Source organism: Lathyrus oleraceus, chromosome 2, assembly GCF_024323335.1.
Source record: "Lathyrus oleraceus cultivar Zhongwan6 chromosome 2, CAAS_Psat_ZW6_1.0, whole genome shotgun sequence".
Classification (NCBI taxonomy): domain Eukaryota; kingdom Viridiplantae; phylum Streptophyta; class Magnoliopsida; order Fabales; family Fabaceae; genus Lathyrus; species Lathyrus oleraceus.
This window is the reverse complement of record NC_066580.1, coordinates 140,433,067-140,459,720: the sequence shown is the minus strand read 5'-3', so window position 1 is coordinate 140,459,720 and position 26,654 is coordinate 140,433,067. Positions and strand designations below refer to the sequence as shown.

At 37.1% G+C, this 26,654-nt stretch overlaps 2 protein-coding genes across 2 annotated transcripts; both read right to left on the bottom strand.

Moving 5' to 3' along the window:
• Positions 1–1,386: 1,386 nt before the first annotated feature.
• LOC127122288 (uncharacterized mitochondrial protein AtMg00810-like) lies at positions 1,387–1,839 on the bottom strand. Its single transcript, XM_051052651.1, has one exon. The coding sequence runs from the start codon at positions 1,837–1,839 to the stop codon at positions 1,387–1,389; it is 453 nt and encodes a 150-aa protein (XP_050908608.1).
• Positions 1,840–4,263: 2,424 nt separating this feature from the next.
• Positions 4,264–7,733, bottom strand: LOC127118528 (uncharacterized). Its single transcript, XM_051048735.1, has 7 exons — positions 7,521–7,733; positions 7,196–7,386; positions 7,019–7,099; positions 5,811–5,931; positions 5,311–5,625; positions 4,937–4,999; positions 4,264–4,669 (listed from the first exon to the last, which is right to left on the bottom strand). Exons 2-7 carry the CDS (start codon positions 7,384–7,386, stop codon positions 4,583–4,585), a joined length of 858 nt encoding a protein of 285 aa, XP_050904692.1. The 5' UTR covers positions 7,521–7,733; the 3' UTR covers positions 4,264–4,582.
• Positions 7,734–26,654: the final 18,921 nt, after the last annotated feature.

The following is a 26,654-nucleotide window of genomic DNA, read 5'->3' as shown; positions in this document are numbered from 1 at the left end:
AAAAGAAAAAAAATATATATATATATATATATATATATATATATATATATATATATATATATATATATATATATATATATCAATTTAAATTTTTTTTTTAAATATCATAGTATATGTTTTGTGAATAAAAAACTATAAATATTTAACTAAATACATATAAATTAATATTTGATAAATTATTTTTTAATATATTATTAGAACTTATATTTATAAATATATTATCTATCATACAATGTTATCATTTATTTGGATAATTATTAGAAATTATAATTTTTAATATATTATTAGAAATTATATTTATAAATATATTAGAATATCAATAAGTTAGTGGAATTATCGTTAACCTACGCTAGCAGTTGATGCATGTGACAAATTATACCCTCTTAATTTTGATAATCACGTATCATTAAAATATAGTGGAAGACATACAATACCATGGGGTATAAAGATTTTCATAATATTTCTCTGACGACCCGCAGTAATTCATAACATTGTTCAGAACTAACTTAGAATGACAATTAACATGAACATGTGCCAAATGTTCTAAAGAAGATATGATTTTGCTTATGAATCTATTTTTAAAAGTTATACCCTAGAATTATGCTGCTGTGTCATCCTGTCTAACTTAGAATGATTTTCGACTATATCATGCCCTTGAAAATGCTAATCATTCTATAATCTGTGTATTTATTTAATTTTTGACAATTTTATGTACTATTTGTGTGTGTTTGTGTATGGTCATGCATTTTCATCATATTTATAAATTTCTTATGGCTATATATCTCTCATTCTATATTTGTACTTTTTATATTTTTAATGATATATTTGGTTCTAGGGAGTTGAGAGAAGACGAAGGGTGTGAAGTAGGTTGTCAACGGAACAGAGAATGTACAGTGAATGCTTCTCTGGTTCCTGCCTCGCATCTCAATATTTTCTTTATCTCTGTCTCTGATTCTCGTCACGGAAAATATTTTTCCTCGTCATCATCCCCACAGATCCCATAAAGAATCGAAGATTCATGGAAATCGAATCTTAAAAAAAATCTATACTTTTTAATAAAAATTATGACACTGATATTTAGTGTTTTTTCTTTTTAAAAAAATATATATTTTGCATCCTTAATTTTTAAGAAATAAAATAAAAACACGTCTTGCATCAATAATAAATATATGCAAAAGCATTTGCAGTTACGAAAACATAGTCACTAATTTAATAATTGAATAAAAATCAAGTTGCGAATTGAAGTATATTAAAGTTTGTTAGAAACTAAGCAAGATGAGAGTTCAATCTCAGATTTCATACTATAACATAATTTTGTTATTAATCAAAAGTTAGTTACAAAGAGATGACACCTTATTACTTATAGAGCAACAAGGTGATGACTTGCTATAGTAGGTAATAATTACACATAGAACTGGCAGTTGTCAGTTCCTCTAACTCAGTACTAGATCTGGAAATTACAAGCTGCTTTTTAGACCACCAAGAGATTAGATTGGGGTCAAAGTAGATATATGCGCCTGAGGTGCTTCTTTTGTCATCTGGGTCAGAGGCCCAGTCTACATCAGAAAAACCTTGAATGGAATGAGTTATATTAAGAGGAAGTGGAAGCAGGTGAATGTCGTGAGAGATAGTACCCTTAAGATACCTTAGGATTCTTTTCACAACCACCCAATGAGCTTTAAGAGGATGAGACATGAACTGGCATACTTTGTTGACTGAGTATGCAATATCAAGTCTGGTAAATGTTGCATATTGCAGTGCACCAACAACAGATTTGTACATATAAGAATCAGCCAAAGCGGGAGAGCCAACTTTAGTTAGTTTACATGTAGACTGCATGGGTGTGGTACCACATGTGTAGTCAAGCATGTTAGATTTGACTAAAAGATCTTTGATGTACTTGGTTTGAGTTAGTACCAGAGATTGGAAGGTACCCTTTTTAACTTCAATACCATGAAAGTAGTCTAAGTGACCCAAGTGTTTAAGGGAGAAAGTTACATTCAGCTTAGAGATTATAGATTGTACAAGGGGAATGGAGCTTCCAATGATGATGGTGTCATCAACATATACCAGAAGGTAGACCGTGTGCCCTTGAGAGAAGTTAATGAAAAGAGATGGATCACACTTGCTTAGCTTGAAGTGAAGTTGAACTAAGGCTGCTTATAACCTCTCAAACCACTGTCTTAGAGCCTGCTTAAGACCATAGATGGCCTTGTTTAGTTTGCATACTAAGTCAGAGTTTAAGCTTTCAAAACCCTTTGGTTGAACCATGTAAACTTCCTCATCTAATAACCCATTTAGGAATGCATTGTTCACATCATGCTGCTGAATTGACCAATTATATGTGAGTGTAATAGATAGAATGGTCGTGATGGTAATAGGTTTTACAACAGGGGGGAATGTCTCATTGAAGTCAAATTATTCTCTTTGGTGAAATCCCTTGGCTACAAGTCTTTCCTTGTATTTGTTAACTGTTCCATCAGGATTTTCTTTTATCCTGAAAACCCATTTGCTACCAATGGCATGCCTTTGAGGAGGAAGAGGAACTAAAGTCCATGCATTGTTGCCCATGAGAGCATCATACTCAGCTTGCATAGCTTCCTTCCACTGCAAGTCAACAAGGGCATGCTTAACTATCTTAGGTTCATAGAGAGTAAGCAAAAGTTTAGGTTACAGTCTATGTTGAGAAAAATCATATTTGGCTCTAGTCTACATAGCATGACTATTGATTGGTCTAACATCAACTGGAACAACCTTAAGAGGAATAGCAACTTCAGTTGTGGATTCTGAATTAGTGGAGCTATGAGATTCAGCATGAGACGCAGACTGAGTTGAACCTGGACTAGAGGAAGTACCAGTTTCTGACTGTGAAGAAGTTGTGAAAGTCGTTGGACTTTCAGTATGTGCAGTGGTGGATACTCTCACATGATTGGAGGACTCAGAGGGGTTGTTAGCTCCAGTAGTTGGGTTTGAAGACACATTTTGAGGAGGTGTAGAGGAAGGCTTAGGAGTGGTATCTGAATGAGTGGGAGGGAAACATGGTAGTGGAGAAAGAGAGACGCCGGAAAAGGAGTTATATGACGACACATCTCTTTTGCAAAGTCTCTCCAGTCTAAAAAATATCATTATGCATCAACCCTTTTTTGATGCCAATTCCCCAAACACGTGGGAGGCTCTGGAATTTGTTGTTGCATGTCGAACTGCAGTTTGACCCGATCACTCTGGTGCATTTCCACAGTAGGGAACCGGATAATTAATGTATGGTTCACATCATGATCAAAACCCATATATGACCTCCAGATAAATTGTAAAACAATACGAAACGATTAGATGATAAATAATTTGATAAGTATTTTTAAATTAAAATATAATTGTGTAGGAGTATTACATCGTCTGGTCCAATATGGTCCAATAGATTACTGGCCAGAATATCAAGGGGACATCGTCTAACATAACGAAGTTATGCGGAGGAAGAAAAAGGGTCGCCCAAACAGCACCCGAATTCGAACCAAAATGGATACGGCAAACAAAATGGTTAGATTATGTAGTTCATGCAGTCAACCAGGTCACAATCGTACTAACAATCGTATCTCTGTTGCAATATGTGAAAAACTAAATTTATTTCATATTATAAGTTTGCGAGCAAATATCATTACATAAATAACAACACAAACAATTAAAACAACTACAATACAATAACTAGGCGATTACAATCATCAAAACAATTTTGAACATGTAATACATCATCCTACGAACGTCTCGAGCGCACTTCTCCATTTTGATTGAACGTCGACACAAGTCATTGTATTCTTCTAATCCTTTCATCATCTCCAATTTCTCCATCTAGCCAACTGTTCAACGTCTGATTAAGACGTTCAAACGAATCTATATTCCAAAGTTGAATCTTTATCGAAGACGCAACGACGAAAAATATTAAATCAGCATTTCGCTTGTGAATGTATTCAAACATGATTAAAACACAAAAACTTGAAGGAGAGTAGAGTTGAATGAAACAAAATATGATAGTAGGGAAGAATTTTGTGTGAAAAATATTGCATCCAAGGCAAGGTATTTATATAGAGGAGATATAAAATGCATGCGCCAAGAGGCTAGGCGCTGCAGGCGTCAGAGGCATTGGCACCTCCTCATGAGGCCCAATGCAGACGCCTCCTCATTAGGCTAAGGCAAACTTTTTACCACAAGAAAAAACTTTGACATCAAAAAAGAAAAACAGCAATTGAATAAAAACCTAAAATTTTAATATTTTCACAAAAAATAAATTACTATTTAAGAAAATTGAAATTAAATTCCTCAATATAATAAATTATTCTAGATTCCTCTCCTCTCTTTCAAAAAAATCTTCTCCTCTTACTTCCTCCTCTCCTCCCCTCTCCTAAAATATTACTAACATTTAAAATATTTCTTCCCCTCCCCCTCTCCATATATAGAAACATCCATATAAAATTTAAAAATCCAACTGATGCACTTTTCTGTGCCATGCCAACATAAATTTGCCATTCTCCCTAAAATCATCTGAAGTAGCAGACTCGAGGAGTTCATCCATATATATCTAATGATCTACCTAACTTCCGGTTTCTGCTGCCGTTTGCCCTTTCCGCGACCTGTTCCTTTTCCTGCTTCTCTTCACTGTGCTGTCTCCTTTCTTTTCCTACATAGGAATCAATGAACATTCAACAGATGCAAAATATAACCTCCAGCAGATAAAAACCATTGGAGTTATACTAACAATGGCTCAAGTATTCTAAACATGCTAAACTAAGCAACTACATAGTTTTAAAAGTAAAACAATTTAAAACTTTGGTATATGAAAATTAAGCTTTACTCGGAAAATGAATTAAAATCAAATCCAAAGTTAACATCCAAGAGTTTTCAAGTTCAAATTGAAGAAACATATCAATTTTGCCACCCATCCTACCTTCAAAGTATTGTTTTGATTTTCACGGCTTTTCTTCTTCTTGCACGAAAGTGGGTTTGGAGCCTGCAAAGTTCACATTAATATGAGTGACACAAAACAATAACCGTTAGAAACATACACAAATGATTTCAAGTCAACAACTTTCTATCAAACTGCATCACAAATACAAAGAAATTAGTTTGTGACAAAATTATAAAAAGTTTGTATAAACAAATTAACTGTCAATTCATTGCTAACATTTTGTTTTAGGAAACAAATATATATAAAATATTGTCAATTGGCTTACAATAAAATGGTAAGGTATAAGCATATATATTAGATATGATAATAAAAAATAAATAAGAAAGAAGCTACAGTAAAAAATAAAGTATAACCTTTGCTCTTTTTCTCTTGAATTGAGGTTTATCCTTGATGCCAATCTGATTCCTTGAAGTAATACTTCTTTTTATTGCCTGTGCACTCGCAATTGGATCTCCTGCATCCTTGTTTTCCGTTATTTCAGTATTGGAATTATTGTCTTCCCCACCAGCTAATTTCTTCTTTGCCCTATCTCTAAATATCTGGTATTCTGTGTTGGTCATATGCATTCGTCTTTCTTCCAAAGTTTTGACATATTCCTTCTGAAATGCCGATGGAGATTCAAGGAAAAGAGCATTTCTTAGACCATATATGAGAGGAACACCAGGTATCTGCAACAAGCAGGTAAAGAAGACTAAACATATGTACAATGATACAATTCTACACAAGTCAACATATTTTAGACAAAGTCATTGGCACAGAAAAGACCATTTATGCAAATAACATTTTATCATGTTTACAAAGAGACAGTAACATATCTAATTGTCGCAATTAACATTACAAAGAATATTCCAACCTCTTGCAACTTCTTCCGTAAGTCGGTATCTTGACTAGCAACAAAGAAGTGCTCGGAATTATTTTCTCCGACAACCTCCGTGATGCATAGATCGGCCCTCACACATTTTTCATGCTCGCATCTGCAAATTGAAGTTTAGATCAAACTACAAAACCATCACCGCAGCATTACTTGTGCGCTAATAGAATATTAAATACTGATGATTACGACTATACAACTTCAAATCTTCACATTAGAGAACCTTTTAACATTCCATTTCAGTCAGTCATAAAAGTTATTCAACTTGGGGATCTCAAGGTCAGTTCTTATTTGGGTCTATAAATATCAATTATCAATGTAAGTATAACAATACTCAAAATTTATACTTCCAAGGGACAAGAATGGTTTTCTAAGAGGTCATCCTATTAATGTTGGTTCCGAAAGGAATCCTGCCTAGTCCAGGTTTTGAAAAGTTAAAACTAATATGCCATAGTGATAAGGCATTGAATGAGGAAGTCATTTTTCTTTTGCCTTAAGACAATGCAAGCAATATGGGTGATCCACAATAACTTCTTGACTGGTTGGAGTAGCTAACTAATCAATTGGGCTAGGACCTAAAGATGGCTTTCTTACCAAATAGCAACAGTAGAGGAAGGAAAAAAGCAGAAAAAGCATTTCAGATATTAGCAACAACAATAAATGAAAACCTAAAGGATTTATACGGCTGTTCTTTCAAAGCTGTTTCTTAGTTGAGGCAAACGGAGATGTTTCGTTGTGTCTAACAAATAATTATTGGACTGAATTCGTAGGGTCTATTTTCTCCAATCTTTGACTTATCAACCTAAACCAGTGTTGCCGATGGTGGAATATGGAGGGCAGGCCAAAAACCCATCATATCAAGACGCCATTGCAGCCTATGGTACCGCCGTGGTCACAAATTTTTTACGGCAGTTGTCAAAAACTCCCCACACCATTCCTCCTTGGCAAGTGCCCACCAATTAACAAACAGGCTAACCGATATGTACAGAGCCAACCCACCTGACCCATGTAATAAAGAAAATTGGTATACATTCACATTTGAAGGGTTTCAGCCTACTGAATACTGTATATTCATCATGCAAATCTATCATAACGACCAAAGAAAATTTTGTAAAGGAATTAATTTAAAAGCATATGTGCCACTACAAGATACATACATGTGTATTTAAAAAGACCGAAAATTGTTTAACCTTGCAACTATAAGATTATGAGCAGCCTCAAGAGCCTCCGAATACGATTTACCAAGCCTTTTCAACTCAGCTAGAACACATCTGCATTACCTCAATCAAAAACCCAAATCAACAACAACAAAAATTAAGATATAAAAAACAAAACCAAAAAACTAAAACAGAACTCAAAACAAAGACCTTGTTGTGTAGAGCTTGACCGTAGAACTAAGAATATTGGCAAGAGCAGTATCAGCAGGGGTCATACGATTCACAATAAGGTGATGCACAAATGTTCCATCACAGAGAACTTTGTAAGGCTTATGGAAACCGAAACAAGCAGTGAAAAACGTCAATGTCTTCCTGTGCCTACTTTGTTTCTTAATCTTCATCTAATAAATGAAAAAAAAAAGTATAAATTAAATAAATAAAAAACCTAAATTTGCAGTTTCATGTTCAATGGAAAATCAGTTTCTTCTATAAACTAGAATTCCGGATTCTAAAGCGAAAAGTAATGTAAAAGTACCGATGCTGTCAATGGCGCGCTGAGTGGAGATTTGGTAGGATGCAATCAACTGGTGAGTTTTCTTTCTCGGTGTTTAGCGGTGGCCGACGACTGACTCCGACTGCGATGGCGGCCAGTTGAGTTCAATTCGGCTCCAATCCAAATTCGTTTTGATACAAGGGTGGAGTATGATGGGCCTCGTCAAGAGCAACTGGACTGGGCTTTGAGATTAGAGTCCCGCGAAAGTTTTAGCGAATTTCTTATTTTATTCTATCGGATGGAAAAACATCTAGAAAATTCAAAATGTCTTTTAGATTTCGAAGATTCATCTTCGGATGTATCTTGCTTTAAATTAAAATGTTAAATAATTCGGAGATATATCTTCGAAATATTTTAACACAAACTTCATTCATCCCTCTCTGAAAGATATTTTACACATTTATTAATCCAGAGATGTATCTTCTTTCAGAGTTTATGGAGATGCATCTCCGTATCCTATCAGACCAGTGCAGATTATGTTTGTTTTATAGTTTACGCATGCGAAAGTGGTGATTTATAAATGTTAAGAACCCTGTTATGTGATGAGATTAAACCATACAATCGATATGTAAAAAATGATATATAAATCCATATGGTCTAAAAATGACATATATAAATAAAGTCGAAATACACGATAAAGTAGAATGAAGTGAAAATAAAATACAATTCATAATGAACCCAAAGTACAACTACTATATACTACTTTGTTTGCCGAACTACAACTCATCTGCCTTTTCGGCCTCCACTACCCCATGTCCTCTGACATTGTCTATGGTACATCAATGTCTCTCATACGTCCGTCATAATGGCATCTAGGACCTGTCTCACATCAGACCCATCAGGGAAGATACCCATGTCATTGCGTGCATGCGTAATCTTCACTTTGCGACGATATTTAGGCAAGACACATGAGCGTGATCTAACTGTGTTTGCTCCTCTTTTGGTATCTTCTAATGAGTTGGCCTCGGTGGATCTCCTAGAACAGCCTGCACCATATACGGATGTGACACCCTGAAGAACCACCTGATGTACCCGTTGATGTAGCTTTAATTGCTCTCTGTTATGGTACTATGTGTCTCCACCGATACCACATTACCAAGATAATCATCAAACATGGCATCAATTTCTCTACATGTCATAGCAGGAGCAGCAGAGACAACATGGTGTCTGCGAATAGTCTAGGTCTAACTGAACTTCCATATGATGCGTTCAGGCAGATGAGGAAATGTGAGACATGATTCGCAAGTCAATCATCCCGAGTATAACACTATATCATCAAATGCTTGTGTCTCACGGTGACCGACATAGTTGTTGAAGTCCATATCATCGGCAACCAAGCAGTTAAGATACACTCTGAACGACTTTATCTCCTGATTCCCTCTTAGCGGGGAAAATGCAAAAGCATGTGCCATATCCTCGGTGTAATTCGGTACACATGACCAACTAGAGATGCAAGGAAATTGTTGGAGGACCCAAGCTTGAAAAGTGTTGGAACACACGAGTCATCAGTAAGGACGTTGAAAAAATGAAATAAAAATGACATAGAAACATTAAAAGACCAATAAATATTAGCATCAGTAGTGTGATGATGCATGTGACATGCTTAGTCTTCCACCTACATTCCTTTAATAAATTCGAGTATAAGTACATGAAACAAGCGGCCCCCAGTTGTACTCATGGATCCGCTCAAAGTCCTCGAAGTACCGTAGATAGGCGACATATGTATAAGTTACACTCTTGTTCACAAAATTAATAGTGACAACCAAATATAGAATATATGGTCTCATAGCATACGCTTTATGGATCCCAACTTGTTCGACATCACCTCTAGCCTCCTCAGCTCTAAGGATCTCATTTGTATATACATTTTTTCAGGAATCCAAACCTAGCATGGAATCCTTTGGTTTTTTCAAACTCGTAGATAATCTACCATCATCTCGAGTGCCTCGTCTCTGCTAATCCTCCCATGATCTAGAAGTTTCCTCCTTGATCGAAAGATGTAGCAAATACGACATATCGTCAATTGTGATAGACATCTCACAAAGCAGGAGATGAAATGGAAAGGTCTCGGTGTGTCATCTCTCCACAAATGCATTAAGCATCACGTGGTTGACCGTGATATAATTGATCGTGCACAAGTCATTCATCCCATATATGGACAAATCTTCCTAAAACCATTCATCATTCGGCTTAGCCAAGCTAATAATCTTCGTCCATGGTTAATAAACCTCAGCGGATCACAGTCCTACAGAAAAATAAATTAAATTCGAAAACTTGTAATATAATAATAAACATAAATTAAAAAAAATGAATCCAACTAATGTTACCTCTCCATCCCAGATATGTCTGGCAGTATGGTTTGGATATATATGCAACAATGACAACTCTATAGGGCCTCCCCAAATGCCTAAGGTGGATCTGACTCATCATCATCAACAGTCTCACCATTAGAAGGTGGCACTAGCTCAGCAGCCTCATCAGTCGGAGGTCGTACTGGCTCAGAAGCATCATCAGTCAGAGGTCACACTAGCTCATAAGTCTTTTCAGTCAGAGGTGACACTGGTGCCTCAAATAGCACTGATGACTAAGGTACCTCTGGCGTCTGAATAGGTGAAACTTGTCGTCTGCGGGAGGATGGAGGAAATGATGTGTCGGTAGGTGAAACTTGTCTTCTACGGGAAGAAAAAGATGGATAAGTATGAGCCCCATAAGTAGATACTTCTGCATGGCTAGAGTGAATATGAGCCTCTAAAACTTGCCTATTCTCCCTCCACACTAATGCATGTTGTGCAATCCTCTTGTGCCTTAGTCTATCTTCTCTATCAGTCATAATGCCCGTAAGTAAACTAGACAATTGATTGATAAAAGCAAAAAAAATAAAATTGATTGATAATTTATGGAGATGCATCTCTGGGTAATGTGAATCCAAATGTTGAAAAAATATAGAGATGCATCTAAGGAATTTTCTGCAACTCTTCAGATCCTTCAATGGCAGCAATGCAGACATACAAACCCCAAAAATATTGATTTGATCATTATTTTCAACCAACAAACATGTTTTACAGTATGTATAAACTATTATTCATGCAATTTTTACTCATTTCTTACCTAAATCATTAATTTCTACTCATTTACACAACTCAAAAAACTTTTCAAAACATCAAAAATTTACAAATTCAAAGTTTACTTCAGTGTTGGATGATGTCTCTGATGTACTTGATGTTGATAGAAGAATCTTTGAGTTTGGTTGTTTGATTTTGGACTTAGTTGATGGAAACATTTTTGAGAGACTTTAAGATTTTTTTTAAATGAGGAAGGAGAAACGCTCTTGCGTGATTTAAACTCCAATATTGTTCAGAGATGCATCTCCAGAATGAATTTGAAGATACATCTCCGGAGTTTTCACCGTTAATTCAAAATTCTATATACTCAAGGTGTGTTCGGAGATATATCTCCGAAAACTGATGACATTTTTATATTTTTACGTGATACTTTATTAATATATATGATGTATTAAAAAAATCCAAATTTTAACATTTACCCCGTACTTTTTTACACTTTACATCTTAAAAAACACACACAAAAAAAGTTTTATCTCTTTGTCATTTAACTTTTTATATCTTACTTTGTTACCTTAACTTTTAATCTATATGGATGAATTCACCCCACGTCGTTTTGATAATATCTAGATTGATATAAACCTAAAAATCCATGAGTTCAGTCTCACATAGGAAAACACCACCTTGAACCTCAATACCGGAGAATAACCGACTTCAAATTATCATGGCTCAAACTTCGACAAACAATACAATAATATGTGAAGTTGTCGCCTTACCCAAAAAAGAAAGTCAGGCACTTTCCACGTTACAGCTTGTTGGGAAGAAAAAGTTGTTGATGGAAACCCTTTTTCACGTCCTCACTCATTATGATGGAGACGTTATGAATTATTTTCCATAATGGCAAGTCAAAGGACACAACCACGAGAGAGATATAAATATAGGGTTTTGTATGAACTTGCGATATCAAATGTTTATCCTAGCATATACTCCCTTCGTTCCTTTTTAAGTGTCATTTTTTGACTTTTTACACATATCAATAAAACTAATCATTATTGTTACTTTTCAAACAATAATTCTCCTATTACCTATAATACCCTTAATTATTTATTACATTCATTTTACTTTTTCTCTCTCTATAATAATTACCTAGGGGTAAATTTGACAAAAGTGCAATTATACTACATTGAAGTTTGCAAGTGACAATTAAAAAGGAACACTTTTTTTTCAAAAAAGTGACACTTAAAAAGGAACGAAGGGAGTAACATATAATTTATTCCCCATTATGATGGATATGTTACACTTAATACACCCATAAACTAGATCCTAATCTATGGTCCCTTGTTAGTGAGGTTCCCGTCAAGTTCGATAAGAACATTTGTCGCCCACCATATAACTGGGTAAAATAATCTCTCAATCACATAACCATTTATCCAACTAGGGCTGGACAACGGGTCGGGTTGGGCGGTTTCGGGCCCAAAAGCCTCACCCATCCCAATTCGCGGTTAAGCCATATAAGCCCATTTTCGCCCATTTTTGTAATCGGTTTGGACGGGTTGGGTTAGGACGGGTTGCGGGTTATGCAATCGGTTTAATCGGTTTTATTGGGTTGATATCATTTTGAGCCCAATAATACATTTTGATAATATTTTGAGCTACAAATTATTACAACTTAGATTCAAAATAAATTTAAAGTATCAAAAACTTCAATCCAAAATAACAACTGTTATGCTACTTCCACACAGACCTTAAAAAGAAATTAATAAATTACAACCACTGTATCATATACAAAAACTCAAAATACATGAGAAACAAGAGAACTTTTGAAAGTATATCAAACAATTGCAAATTGTTGGTCTTTGGATGATAGGACTCAAAATATATGTGTCAAGTTTTGGTTCTTGAATTACAAGTGATTCCACTTCCACCGAAGCCACTTCCACCTAAGCCAGACCATAACATTATCTGTGGGAGTATGGAGAATACCATACCTTCATCTTCAAGAGCTTTTACAGACAACCTGAAATTATGAACAAATTTTAGTTTAAATCATAAGCAAATGCTTATCATGCCCATAGCAAGACAATATAAAAATAAGAGAACTGACTTGATCCTATCCAATAATAACTTGAGCTCTCTTTCTAATTCTTCAACATGCATTCCTCTCTCACCTAACCTGCAATTCAAAACCAATTTCAACATTTCTCAGCATAAGGTAAAAACTCATAAAACATACCCAAATCAAAACTACAATATCAGCCTTAATTAATAAATATAAATTTTGATTAACACTGGTAGAAGTTAAATTATTAGAGTCAATTTACCATTTAGCTTTAGTGAAATAGCATTGTAATTATTCTAAGCATCACTAATTGAGTTTAACTTGTTTTATAACCAATCATGTCACAATAGCAACAATTCTTAATCAAATCAATAACATGAATTTAACTTGTTTTATAGCCAAGCTCTTCAAGAAATGGGAAACAATAAATTACCACTATCATATGGCTATCATGAAGAGATAGACAATTCTTAATCAAATCAAAATCGTTAATTCTACACATGTAAAGGCATACCGATATAAAGTAAACACGCGTCAATTTTGAAGGTCTTGGTCAACTGCATCATTTTCAGCCTGTAAGAGAAAATTAAGAAATAATGAAAAAAAATAACATGACACTATTTTTTAACCAATAACATAACACTGTTAATTAACATAGCGTATGTTTCTTCTCATTTACCAAGATGTTACAGAATGTATCAATTGATCCTGGCTATATAGCGTATCGTTACAATTTTACCAAGTTGTTCCTGCATGGCCTCAAAATGTTCTATTAGACAACCTACCATGACATTACCAACTTCAATTCAAAATTAATTAGTATTAAATCCAACTAATAAACCACTAATGATAATTAACACAATAATATATTGTTTGATGCATACCAAAATTTGGCTAGCTTGAATATCTTCAAATTCCACGTGACAAAATATATATTGTTTAGCCATTGAGTAGTCACAAAATATAAGTCACATATGACTTCAAAAAAAAATAGTTGAACTGAAAAATTAAACAAGAAAAATATTAAGCTTTAAAAAGGAATAAAGTAATAAGTAAATCAAATTAATAAAGTAAATATACATTCATATTTTTCAAGCACAACCAGAAGGTTGTGGCTGAGACGGTAAAGATCCCCTTCTTGCTGCCGAAGAAATTTCTTCAAATTCTGAAATAATGAAATAAACATTTTTTTAGAAAGATATAACAATTATGAAATAAATATATAATAATTTTACCTGCTATAATATCTTCAGAAAGCTCAAAATCTTCCATGAGGTTCAAGTCTTTGAAATAGGTAAAAGACGGCTTTAACCAATTCTGGGTGCAAATTAATGCCTCTGCCATTTCAGGTTTTAGGGAGCTCCTATAAGTTTCTAAGACTCTCCCTCCTGTACTGAAGACACTTTCTGATGCAACCGTAGACACTGGTGTGGCAAAAATATCTTTAGCTATTGTAGATAAAATAGGATATTGTGTTTAATTGTGTTTCCACCACACAAGAAGGTCAAATTTAGGATCCCTTTTGACACACTTACTAGAGTGAAATCCCTCAAGCTTATTTTGTTGATCAATCGAGTCTTGTTCCTCTAAATGTTGCTCAAAAGCATCGACTCTAGCCATCAGTGAAGGACGACAAACTATTGTTTCATCATTGGAAACATTATTGTCACCTGTAGGTGTTTAATTGGCTGCATTATATGGTAAAACACTAGCTGGATTCTAATGTCTTGACTGATGTCATGACATGGTGTGTATGTGTGACTGTATTGTAGGTTAGAATATCTAACTGCACTCTGATGTCTTGACTGATGTCATGACACACTTGAGTAGTTACTGCAGGATTAGCTAATACAGGATTTATTGAATGTCAAACTGGAGACTGTGACATTCATCCCTGTCAGCAGCTACTGAGGAATAGAACAGTTGGTGTTCTGTTAGAGCTCAGTATTCATTTGCAGTCTGGTTATCAAGGAAGAACCAGATCTGGCATAAGGCCTACTGTATGAATGTCAAACTGGATGTTATGACATTCATCATGGACAGTATATACTGAACATTAGACAGAGTGGTGTTCTGCTATACTTCAGCATGTTACTTAGTCTGTTCTTCAAGAGAATAACAGAACTAACTTAAGGCCAAATGTGTAAATGTTAAATTGGACACTTTGACATTTATTAATGTAAGTTGTTACTGTAGTATGGTCATTTTGATCATGTACAGGTCAGCAAAATTGTACAGTCTGTCTTCTGGAAAAACAGACTCAGCATATGGACCTTGTTGTCAAGCTGAATGTCGTGACATTCATTCCTGACAGCATATGCTATATTGTAGGTTGTTCAGTTTTCTGTTTCAGCTTTTCTTGGGCTATTCTTCAGGAAGTCAACAGCTTAGAGAAAAACCAGGAAATCAACAACCAAGTTACATTTAATGAACCTAACAAATAGCCTATTTGTTAGTAACCTAGATATTGAATTTATGGGAACTCGCGTGACCTTAAATTCAGGAGAATACAAGTGCAAAAGCCCAGGTACTGCAATATAAAAGGAAGTTGTTCCTTCATTCAGTTTTGGGGATTTTGAGGCGTGAAGATTTTATGTGTCCATCATACTTCACTGCTGTATTTTTGTGAGTCTTGTATTAGACGTATCTTGTAAGCCAAGCCATTATCAAGTAGATGATTGTTGTGGCATAGGGTGTTCATTGAGTTGTAAGTGTTGTGTCGCTCAAAGCTTTTAAGCGTGAGTGCTGTGTATCTTGATTAAAGTTGTGAAGCACAATCAAGAGTTGTTTGAAGTGTGACTTCAACTTATCTTTAATATTGATTAAAGGTAGTAATCACTGAGGTGATTGAGGGGGAGTGAGTAGGAACTCTGATCTTAGTGTAAGATTGAAATTGCATTGGGTAGGGATTAAGTGATAAGTTGTAAACGGGTGAGTTTAGCTTTGAATTGATACTACTAATAGTGGATTTCCTCCCTGGCTTGGTAGCCCCCAGATGTAGGTCATGTTGGACTGAACTGGGTAAACAATTACTTGTGTTATTTACTGCACTTACGTTTAAGTTCTGCATAATTTATGTCTGTGCAGAATTGGATGTCATAACAACCCGTGTGACATCCAAAGTCTGATAACTAGAATTTCAATTGGCATCAGAGCAGGCACCCTGCCTGTGATATTCTGGGTGAGATCTAGGGAAGTTACTTTCTAGTACCATGGACAAGGATATAGGACACTCAAATAGACCACCCATGTTGGATGGCTCTAATTATGATGACTGGAAGCCTCGTATGATAGCCTTCTTAAGGTCTCTAGATAGCAAAGTCTGGAGAGCTGTCAACAAAGGATGGGAACATCCAATGAGGACAGGTGAAGATGGAGTCCGTGTGCAGATTCCTAAAGAAGAGTGGGACAAGGAGCAAGAGGCATTAGCTCTTGGAAATTCCAAGGCCTTGAATGCATTGTTCAATGGAATCAGTAAGAACATCTTCAGGCTGGTGCACCACTGTGAACTAGCTAAGGAAGTTTGGGATACCCTCAAGGTAACTCATGAAGGTACTTCCAAGGTGAAGATGTCCAAACTTCAGATGCTGACCACCAAGTTTGAAAATCTGAGGATGAAAGAGGATGAGACTATTCATGACTTTCACATGAATATTCTTGAAATTGCAAACACCTCTGGTGGACTAGGTGAGAAAATGGCTGAAGAGAAACTTGTAAGAAAGATTCTCAGGTCCTTGCCTAAGAGATTTGCTATGAAGGTCACAACCATAGAGGAGGCGCAGAACATCTGCAATATGAAGGTAGATGAGCTCATTGGTTCTCTCCAAACCTTTGAAATGGGCTTGTGTGAGAATACTGAAAAGAAGAACAAAAGCGTAGCTTTTGTATCTAATGCTGAAGAAGAGTCAGAAGCAGGATATACTGAAGGTGATGACAGTATATCAGAAGCCTTAGCCATGCTTGGGAGGCAGTTCAACAAGTTCGTGAAGAAGATTGATCAAAGAGGGAGACCTAATGTCAAGAACATCCCGTCTGACATCAGGAAAAGATCAACTTCTGATGAAAAGTTCAACCAAGGCAAGGGAATCCAGTGCCATGGTTGTGAAGGGTATGGACACGTCAGAGCTGAATGTCCTACTTATCTCAAGATGCAAAAGAAGGGGCTAACTATCACATGGTCTGAAGGAGATTCTGAAAGTGAATATGAAGGAGAATCTGCCAAACATGTCACTGCACTAACCAGTGTTTGTGTCTCTGATGATGACTCAAGTGCAGATGAACTGACCTTTGATGAACTTGCTGCAGCCTATAAGAAGCTGTGTACCACCAGTGCAGAAATGCGTGCACAAGGAGAAAAGCAGAAGAAACTCATCAAGGAACTGGAAGATGAGAGACAGAAGCAACTATCTGTCATAGAGGGTCTAAATGGTGAGATAGCCCTGCTGACCTCCAAGCTGAATCAGATGACTAAATCCATCAGAATGATGAATAAGGGAACTGACACCTTGGAAGAGATTCTAAAGGTGGGACAACAGTCTGGAACCAAATCTGGCCTAGGATTTGGGAAAAGATCCTCAGCTGAACACAAACACCCAAAGGCTAAAGTTCAGAAGCTCAAGCGGAAGTCAAAGCCAATGTCTCAACATCGAGGAACTAGGATGAATGATCATCAGAAGAGGAAATACCAGGAGTGGAGGTGTCACCACTGTGGTAGACTTGGTCATATAAAAGCCTTCTGCTACTGGATTCATGGTTTCCCTAACCAAGCCTCGCATGTTAGGCCTAAGCATAAACCATATAAGCGCTATGTTCCCATCAGGAAGCAACAATGGTATGCTAGGATAGCACACACTGCTCTAAGGGCCTCTACCAGAGAAGACTAGGGGTGTTCAAAACCAAACCAACCCAATAAAAAACCGCAAACCAAACCAAACCAAACCGAAACCACAAAAAACCGCATTTGGTTCGGATTCGTTTGGGTCATTTTTTAATAAAACCGCACGGTTTGGTTTGGTTTGCGGTTTGTATTTTGCAAACCGAACTAAACCAAACCAAACCGCATTATGTTACAATCCAAATTTTACTTATCCCACATCCAACCAAAACATCAAACCTAGTATGCCTTAACCTTACAATTACAAACAACATCAAACCTAGTATGCCTTAACCTTACAATTACAAACGATTTTCTCTTACTCACGTTTAGGGTTTCAATTTCAACCTTCTTAAATCTCTCATAGTAGTATCACACATTCTTCTCGTCTTTTTTTCCATGTAGGTTTCGCCTATTCTACTCTAATAAGTCATCTCTTATATTCCTTCTTTTTCATCTTTTATGTTACTATTTTCTCTTTTAATTATATTTTTATCGCACATTTCTTCTCAATCTCGTATCTCTTATGTTCTTTTTTTCATCTTCTCTAATCTCTCATCTCATATGTTTTTTATGTTTTATTATAATGTCTTCGATATTATTTTATGCTACTATTTATATATGTTTTTTATTCCACTTTTGTCTAATTTAATTTTTTGTATATTGAATGAAACATTTTTGTCTAAATATGATGAGTTTTGATGTTATTTAGTTATGTATGAATGACTAAATACAAAGTTATGTTGTTCTCTATAGGTGTATGTATGGCATAATAAAAATATTATAAAAAACCGAACCAACCGAACCAACCCAAACCGCATTGGTTTGGTTTGGTTTGGTTTGGTTTTATTTCTAAAAGCCAACCGAACCAAACCAAACCGCATGCTTTTTTCTCTTGCGGTTCGGATGATTTTTATCGCCAAAACCGCCCAAACCGCACCGCGAACACCCCTAGAGAAGACTGGTACTTTGACAGTGGATGCTCAAGACACATGAATGGTATGGAAAATCTACTGGTAGATATCCAACCTCACACTACCAGCTATGTGACCTTTGGTGATGGTGCCAAAGGAAAAATAAACGGTGTGGGTAAGCTGGACTGCTCTGGAGTTCCAAAACTGAATAATGTGCTGTTAGTAAGAGGACTAACTGCAAACCTCATCAGCATAAGTCAACTGTGTGATCAAGGGTTTCATGTTCAGTTTAATAAGGAGCTATGCATTGTGACTAATGGTGACAATCAGGAAGTTATGAGAGGAACCAGGTCCAAAGATAACTGTTATCTGTGGGAACCTAAAGTCTCTAACTTTTCAACAATATGCTCCTCAACCAAGGGAGAACAGGAGGTGAAGCTGTGGCATAGACGTCTTGGACATCTCCACTTACGGGGAATGAAGAAGATTATATCCAAGGAAGCAGTCAGAGGAATTCCAAAGCTTCTTATTGATGAAGGAAGAGTCTGTGGAGAATGCCAGGTGGGCAAGCAAACCAAGATGTCACATCCGAAGCTGGGACATCCCACAACCTCCAGAGTTCTGGAACTGCTGCACATGGATTTAATGGGACCCATGCAGGTTGAAAGCCTTGGTGGGAAGAAATATGCTTACGTGGTGGTCGATGACCATTCCAGATACACGTGGATAAGCTTCATCAGAGAGAAGTCAGATACATTTGACGTCTTCAAAGACCTGTGCATAAGACTTCAAAGGGAAAAGGACAGTTGTGTGGTCAGGATTAGAAGTGATCATGGTACGGAGTTCAAGAATTCCAAGTTTGATGAGTTTTTCTCTTCTGAAGGAATAAGTCATGAGTTCTCCTCCCCTATAACCCCTCAGCAGAATGGAATAGTTGAAAGAAAAAATAGAACTATTCAAGAATCTGCCAGGGCAATGATTCATGCAAAGAAGCTCCCCATGCATTTTTGGGCTGAAGCTATGAATACCGCGTGCTATGTTCACAATAGAGTCACCTTGAGAAAAGGAACCTCCTCCACTCTGTATGAAATATGGAAAGGCAGAAAACCCACTGTGAAATACTTTCATATCTTTGGAAGTAAATGCTACATTCTCACAAATCGTGAACAGAGAAGGAAGCTAGATCCCAAAAGTGATGAGGGTATATTTCTGGGATACTCCACTAACAGCAGAGCCTACAGAATGTTCAACTACAGGACCAATGTCCTGATGGAATCCATAAATGTTATTGTGGACGATAAAGAGGAAGAAACCGATGTCATGGAGGATGTTGAAACATTCCTTGACAGTTCTACTGACATTCCAGTCAAGTCTGATGAAGTAGAGGAACCTCCTCCTGAATGTGAAGCAGATGCAACCACCAAAGTGCCATCTATCAGAATTCAGAAAGACCACCCTAAGGATCTTATCATAGGGGATCCCAATAGTGGTGTGACTACCAGGTCATGGGGAATAAGCTCAAATTCCTGCTTTGTATCCAAGGTTGAACCAAAGAATGTGAAAGAAGCCCTGACTGACGAATACTGGATCATTGCCATGCAAGAGGAACTTGAGCAGTTCAAAAGGAATGAAGTATGGGAGCTAGTTCCAAGACCTGAAGGGACCAACATCATTGGTACCAAGTGGATCTACAAAAACAAATATGATGAGAAAGGAGTAATTACTAGGAATAAAGCAAGACTAGTAGCTCAAGGATACCCTCAAGTTGAAGGGGTAGATTTTGATGAGACATTTGCTCCTGTGGCTAGGCTTGAGTCCATCAGATTGCTGTTAGGGGTAGCATGCATCCTGAGGTTTAAACTATTCCAAATGGATGTGAAGAGTGCATTCTTGAATGGCTACTTGAATGAAGAAGTCTTTGTGGAACAACCTAAAGGGTTCTGTGATCCTAACCAACCTAAGCATGTATACAAGTTGAGGAAAGCCTTGTATGGGTTGAAACAAGCACCTAGAGCATGGTATGAAAGGTTGACCGAATTTCTGACCTCAAATGGATACAGAAAAGGTGGAATAGATAAGACCTTATTTGTGAAGGATGAAGACGGCAAAATCATGATAGCTCAAATCTATGTGGATGATATAGTCTTTGGTGGCGTGTCAGAACAAATGGTTCAACAATTTGTTCACCAGATGCAATCCGAGTTTGAAATGAGTCTAGTTGGTGAACTGACCTATTTCCTTGGAATGCAAGTAAACCAAATGGAGGACTCTATGTTTCTCTCCTAAAGCAAGTATGCCAAGAACATAGTTAAGAAGTTTGGTATGGATAATGCTAGGCACAAGAGGACTCCTGCGCCTACTCATCTGAAGTTAACCAAAGATGAAGGAGGGCCTGGTGTTGATCAATGCTTGTATAGAAGCATGATAAGAAGCCTACTTTACCTAACTGCAAGTAGACCTGACATTTCGTATGCAGTTGGAGTATGTGCGAGATACCAAGCAGAGCCTAAAGTGAGCCACTTGAATCAAGTCAAAAGGATTCTCAAGTACATCAATGGGACTTGTGACTATGGGATGCTGTATTCACATGGGTCTGAGCCTGTCCTATCTGGGTACTGTGATGTTGACTGGGCTGGGAGTGCTGATGACAGAAAAAGCACATCAGGTGGATGTTTCTTCTTAGGAGACAATCTCATATCTTGGTTCAGCAAGAAGCAAAATTGTGTTTCTCTGTCCACTGCAGAGGCTGAATACATAGCTGCTGGAAGCAGTTGTTCCCAACTGGTTTGGATGAAACAGATGCTCACTGAGTACAATGTCACTCAAAATGTCATGACATTGTTCTGTGATAATCTCAGTGCCATCAATATCTCCAAGAATCCCATCCAACACAGCAGGACCAAACATATTGACATTAGGCACCACTTCATCAGAGATCTGGTGGAAGACAAGGTGATCACTTTGGAACATGTAGCCACAGACCTTCAACTGGCTGACATATTTACAAAGGCTCTGGATGCTACTCAGTTTGAAAACTTAAGGAGCAAACTGGGAATATGTGTCTCTGAGACCTTATAGCAACCACTGATGTTTGGGATGTATTGTTTAATATCTATGCCTATTAAACAATTGGTGCTATGCTCTGATTGGTCAACAGATCATAGCTATGCTACGTGCAACAAGTGTGGCTACAAGAGGGTAAGGAGACACCCTACCGTGAGAAGGCCAATGTACCTGCAGGAGTTCAAGGATGCTGTTCATGCAGGAGTGGTTCTGGATGTCAGAAACAAAATCATGGCATCTGATATGGTGGTACCTACTGTAAAGCAGAAGTGGGTGATTACTTGATCAAAGCTGTGAAGCAAGATCAAGTGGATGCTAACTTGGTTGAAACTGTGAAGTAAAACCAAGTCTGTAACTCTGTCATTGTTCTCTGGTTATGTTGTTGGCTTTGGCAACATTTTTGACAAAAAGGGGGAGTAATAACCACCCCTGACAAACAGAGTGGGTCTCTACAACAGACTCTCATGACAGATTCCCTCCCCTGCAGCTGATGTGAGTTGAAGTGCTGTATGTAACTTCTGCTCCTTTGTATGTGTGCTGCTTGTGAAGTTTTTATTTAACTTCCATGAGTGTGAGTGTGCTGCCACTCTGAGTGTATTAGCTAGGTTTATTTCCTACTAGATGTGTGTTTCCGCTGCTATGAACTCTATTATGGGGATCAAACTGTTTTAGCCAAAAAAAATCCAAAGGGGGAGTTTGTAGGTGTTTAATTGGCTGCATTATATGGTAAAACACTAGCTGGATTCTAATGTCTTGACTGATGTCATGACATGGTGTGTATGTGTGACTGCATTGTAGGTTAGAATATCTAACTGCACTCTGATGTCTTGACTGATGTCATGACACACTTGAGTAGTTACTGCAGGATTAGCTAATACAGGATTTATTGAATGTCAAACTGGAGACTGTGACATTCATTCCTGTCAGCAGCTACTGAGGAATAGAACAGTTGGTGTTCTGTTAGAGCTCAGTATTCATTTGCAGTCTGGTTATCAAGGAAGAACCAGATCTGGCATAAGGCCTACTGTATGAATGTCAAACTGGATGTTATGACATTCATCATGGACAGTATATACTGAACATTAGACAGAGTGGTGTTCTGCTATACTTCAGCATGTTACTTAGTCTGTTCTTCAAGAGAATAACAGAACTAACTTAAGGCCAAATGTGTAAATGTTAAATTGGACACTTTGACATTTATTAATGTAAGCTGTTACTGTAGTATGGTCATTTTGGTCATGTACAGGTCAGCAAAATTGTACAGTCTGTCTTCTGGAAAAACAAACTCAGCATATGGACCTTGTTGTCAAGCTGAATGTCGTGACATTCATTCCTGACAGCATATGCTATATTGTAGGTTGTTCAGTTTTCTGTTTCAGCTTTTCTTGGGCTATTCTTCAGGAAGTCAACAGCTTAGAGAAAAACCAGGAAATCAACAACCAAGTTACATTTAATGAACCTAACAAATAACCTATTTGTTAGTAACCTAGATATTGAATTTATGGGAACTCGCGTGACCTTAAATTCAGGAGAATACAAGTGCAAAAGCCCAGGTACTGCAATATAAAAGGAAGTCGTTCCTTCATTCAGTTTTGGGGATTTTGAGGCGTGAAGATTTTATGTGTCCATCATACTTCACTGCTGTATTTTTGTGAGTCTTGTATTAGACGTATCTTGTAAGCCAAGCCATTATCAAGTAGATGATTGCTGTGGCATAGGGTGTTCATTGAGTTGTAAGTGTTGTGTCGCTCAAAGCTTTTAAGCGTGAGTGCTGTGTATCTTGATTAAAGCTGTGAAGCACAATCAAGAGTTGTTTGAAGTGTGACTTCAACCTGTCTTTAATATTGATTAAAGGTAGTAATCACTGAGGTGATTGAGGGGGAGTGAGTAGGAACTCTGATCTTAGTGTAAGATTGAAATTGCATTGGGTAGGGATTAAGTGATAAGTTGTAAACGGGTGAGTTTAGCTTTGAATTGATACTACTAATAGTGGATTTCCTCCCTGGCTTGGTAGCCCCCAGATGTAGGTCATGTTGGACTGAACTGGGTAAACAATTACTTGTGTTATTTACTGCACTTACGTTTAAGTTCTGCATAATTCCTGTCTGTGCAAAATTGGATGTCATAACAACCCGTGTGACATCCAAAGTCTGATAACTAGAATTTCATCACCACTACCAAGAGGTTGTCTATTATGATTTTGATCATAAGCTTGCTTATACCAATCATACAATTTTTGTAAGCTCTCTTTTATAGATTTGATCAACCCGGTAGCAAACACAGATCCAACTCCATACATATCCTTAAAAGTCCACTCAATATAACTCAACTTGTATCTTGGATCCAAAATAATTCCAAAATAAATCAACTTGTTCATCTTACTAGCACACCCCCAATATCTATTATACTTTTCCATCATGTCCCCACCCACACTTGCAAAAACACCATTCAAGTTCATAGTAGCTTGCTTTAGCTCACAATAGATCGCAGACACTTGGTGAAAAGCACTATGCAAACTCACACTTTGAGAGGTGGAAAAAACATTAGTTGCTTCATAGATAACTTTAAAAAAGAGATAAAAGCTCTAACAATGTCCCAATCATCACTACTAGGAGGACTACCTTTTCCAAAGAACTCCCTATAGCTCGACTCTTCATACTCAAGCTTATCAAAAGCAGCTTGAAACTTCTCTGCAGCCTCAAGCATCAAATATGTCGCGTTCTAACGAGTTGAAACATCGAGACATACTAGTTTTTTACAAGTTATTCCAGCAAATTCAATGCATTCTTTAAACTTGGTTGCCATATGAGGTGAGGACTTGACAAATCTAACAGCATCCCTAACACTAGTAATAGACAAATGCTTATCTTTTAAACCCTCATTTACCACAAAATTCAATATGTGAGCAGCACGCCTCATATGAAAACATTTTCCATCCCCCATCATCCCATTCGTAGTTGATATTTTTCTATGCAAATATGCTACAGCTACATCATTTGAAGTTGCATTATCAACAGTTATGGTAGACACATTCCTAATTCCCCAATCCCTTAACACCTCTTCAATCTTCCTACCTACCGTGTCACCCTTGTGGTTTGGAATAACTGTGAAGCTTATAATTCTTTTTTGATAGTTCCATTTGTTATCCACAAAGTGTGTCGTAAGGGTTAAGTAGTTTTGATTTTGGTAAGTGCTACTCTATTGCAGTCGGACTTAAAGAAGGCTTTTAGTTTTTGTTTCTCATCCAAGTGTAGCTGAAAACAGTCTCTAGCTACTGTACGCCTAGATGGGAGAGTAAATTGGGGTTGCATTACTTTAGAATAGTACTTAAAACCTTCCCCCTCAACTGCACTAAATGGTTGTTCATCTAGAGCCACAAAAATTGACAAAGCTTTTCTACAAGCTTGCTTGTCAAATTTGGAGCTAACATGACCCAAACTAGATCCTTCTACAGAGGGGTATGTAAGAATAGTTTGGGTGGGTGTCGCAACCTGAAAAATACAGTGCGAAAAAAAAACAACCGGCGAAAGAAAAAGACAGAAGAGTCGCCACCGTGCGTTATTTATCCCAAGGGAGGGAAAGGAAACGCTCGAAGTAAACCTGAAAAAGGAAAGGACAAGACGGGGTCTCGCAACCAAATCTTGGGTTCGGGAGTCGGTTATGCGAAGGGAAGGTATTAGCACCCCTACGCATCCGTAGTACTCTACGGGATCCACTTTTGTAGTTTTTGTCTAAAGGGTGTGGGTTTATCTTGTGCTGTTTACCAAAAAAAAGGGTTAAATGAAAATGACTCGCGCAGATGTCGCATCCACTGCATACGTATCTCATCTGAATATGAGAATCAGAGTCTTCGTAGCTCGGCTGACCTATGGGTTGGGGGGATGTGTGCTCGCTAAGACATCGCGTCTTATGCCTACGTATCTCATCTGGCCTGAGAATCAGAGCAAAACGTAGTTCGGCTAACTACGGGGTTATGGATTGAGTTTTGGGCGAACGACGTCACTACGCAATCTACCGGATGCTCGACCTTTGGAGACTTACTCGCCTGTAGTAGAATGAGTTAACGTGTTGCTTTGGGTTTTAGGGTTTGGGATGCTCGAGGGAAAAAAGGCAGTCCTTGACGAAGGAACCGCGCTACCTGCAGGGATATGAATACAAAACACAAAACATGTATCTCAAAGTAAAATGCCACCAAGGGGCTCAAACGTTGCCTCCTATCGAGGTCTTCCAGCTAGGAAAGCAGTAAAATGCGGGAAAAATGTAAAAGTACCACGCGGATAAAGATCCGAAGTAACAACAATTAGAGGAATGGGAAACCCTGAGATCCTTCCAAGCTAACATCATCAAAGAAAGTGGGTCAGTACAGGTAATCAGAATGAACCTTCAGGGGTTATCCCACAAATAAAGTGGGAAACCACGCAAGTTATCCCTGCAAAAGTCATGTGAGCCCTCACAAAAACTCAACAAAAGGGTTAGTGAAACACCATAAGCATTTTTTTCATGAATAACAGTATGGTTTCAGAAACCTCAAACCCTGTGGCATACACTCAAAAATTAAACGGTTAAACATTCAAGGCATTGTTTATACATTCATATACATATTAAAACCATGGGCGAAAAACCTAATGAAATTCATCCATCATACCTCATACATTCAGAGTATTCAACTTCAAAGCAAAAGGTAATGGGAATAAAGGCAAACCTGATTGGAGAGCTTGATTGAAATTGAGTTGCACCCGTGAGGTTTACAAAACAATCTTCAGGGTTTATGTGAGGCAGAGGCGATTCTGTGTAGCTGAGTTCCCTTCGGGGTTTGGAGGCTGCTCTGAACTCCGTTAGGTCTTCTCTCACTATCTTTTTCCTCAGGGTTTTGTTCCAAGGAAACCTCAGAGTATTTTGCTTCTCTTCAAAATCCCCCTTTTTGTTCTCTGTTCTCTCAAGTGAAGCGTTGGTATTTATAGACTGAATTTCATGGTTTTGTGGGCTCAAATGAGAGAGACCCAAGTCCAAAATTTTTTACTATATTTTATTTATTTAATTATTTAATTAATTAATTAATTAATTAAAATTTTTTATTTTTTATTTTTATTTTTGTAAAAAATTATATATATATATATATATATATATATATATATATATATATATATA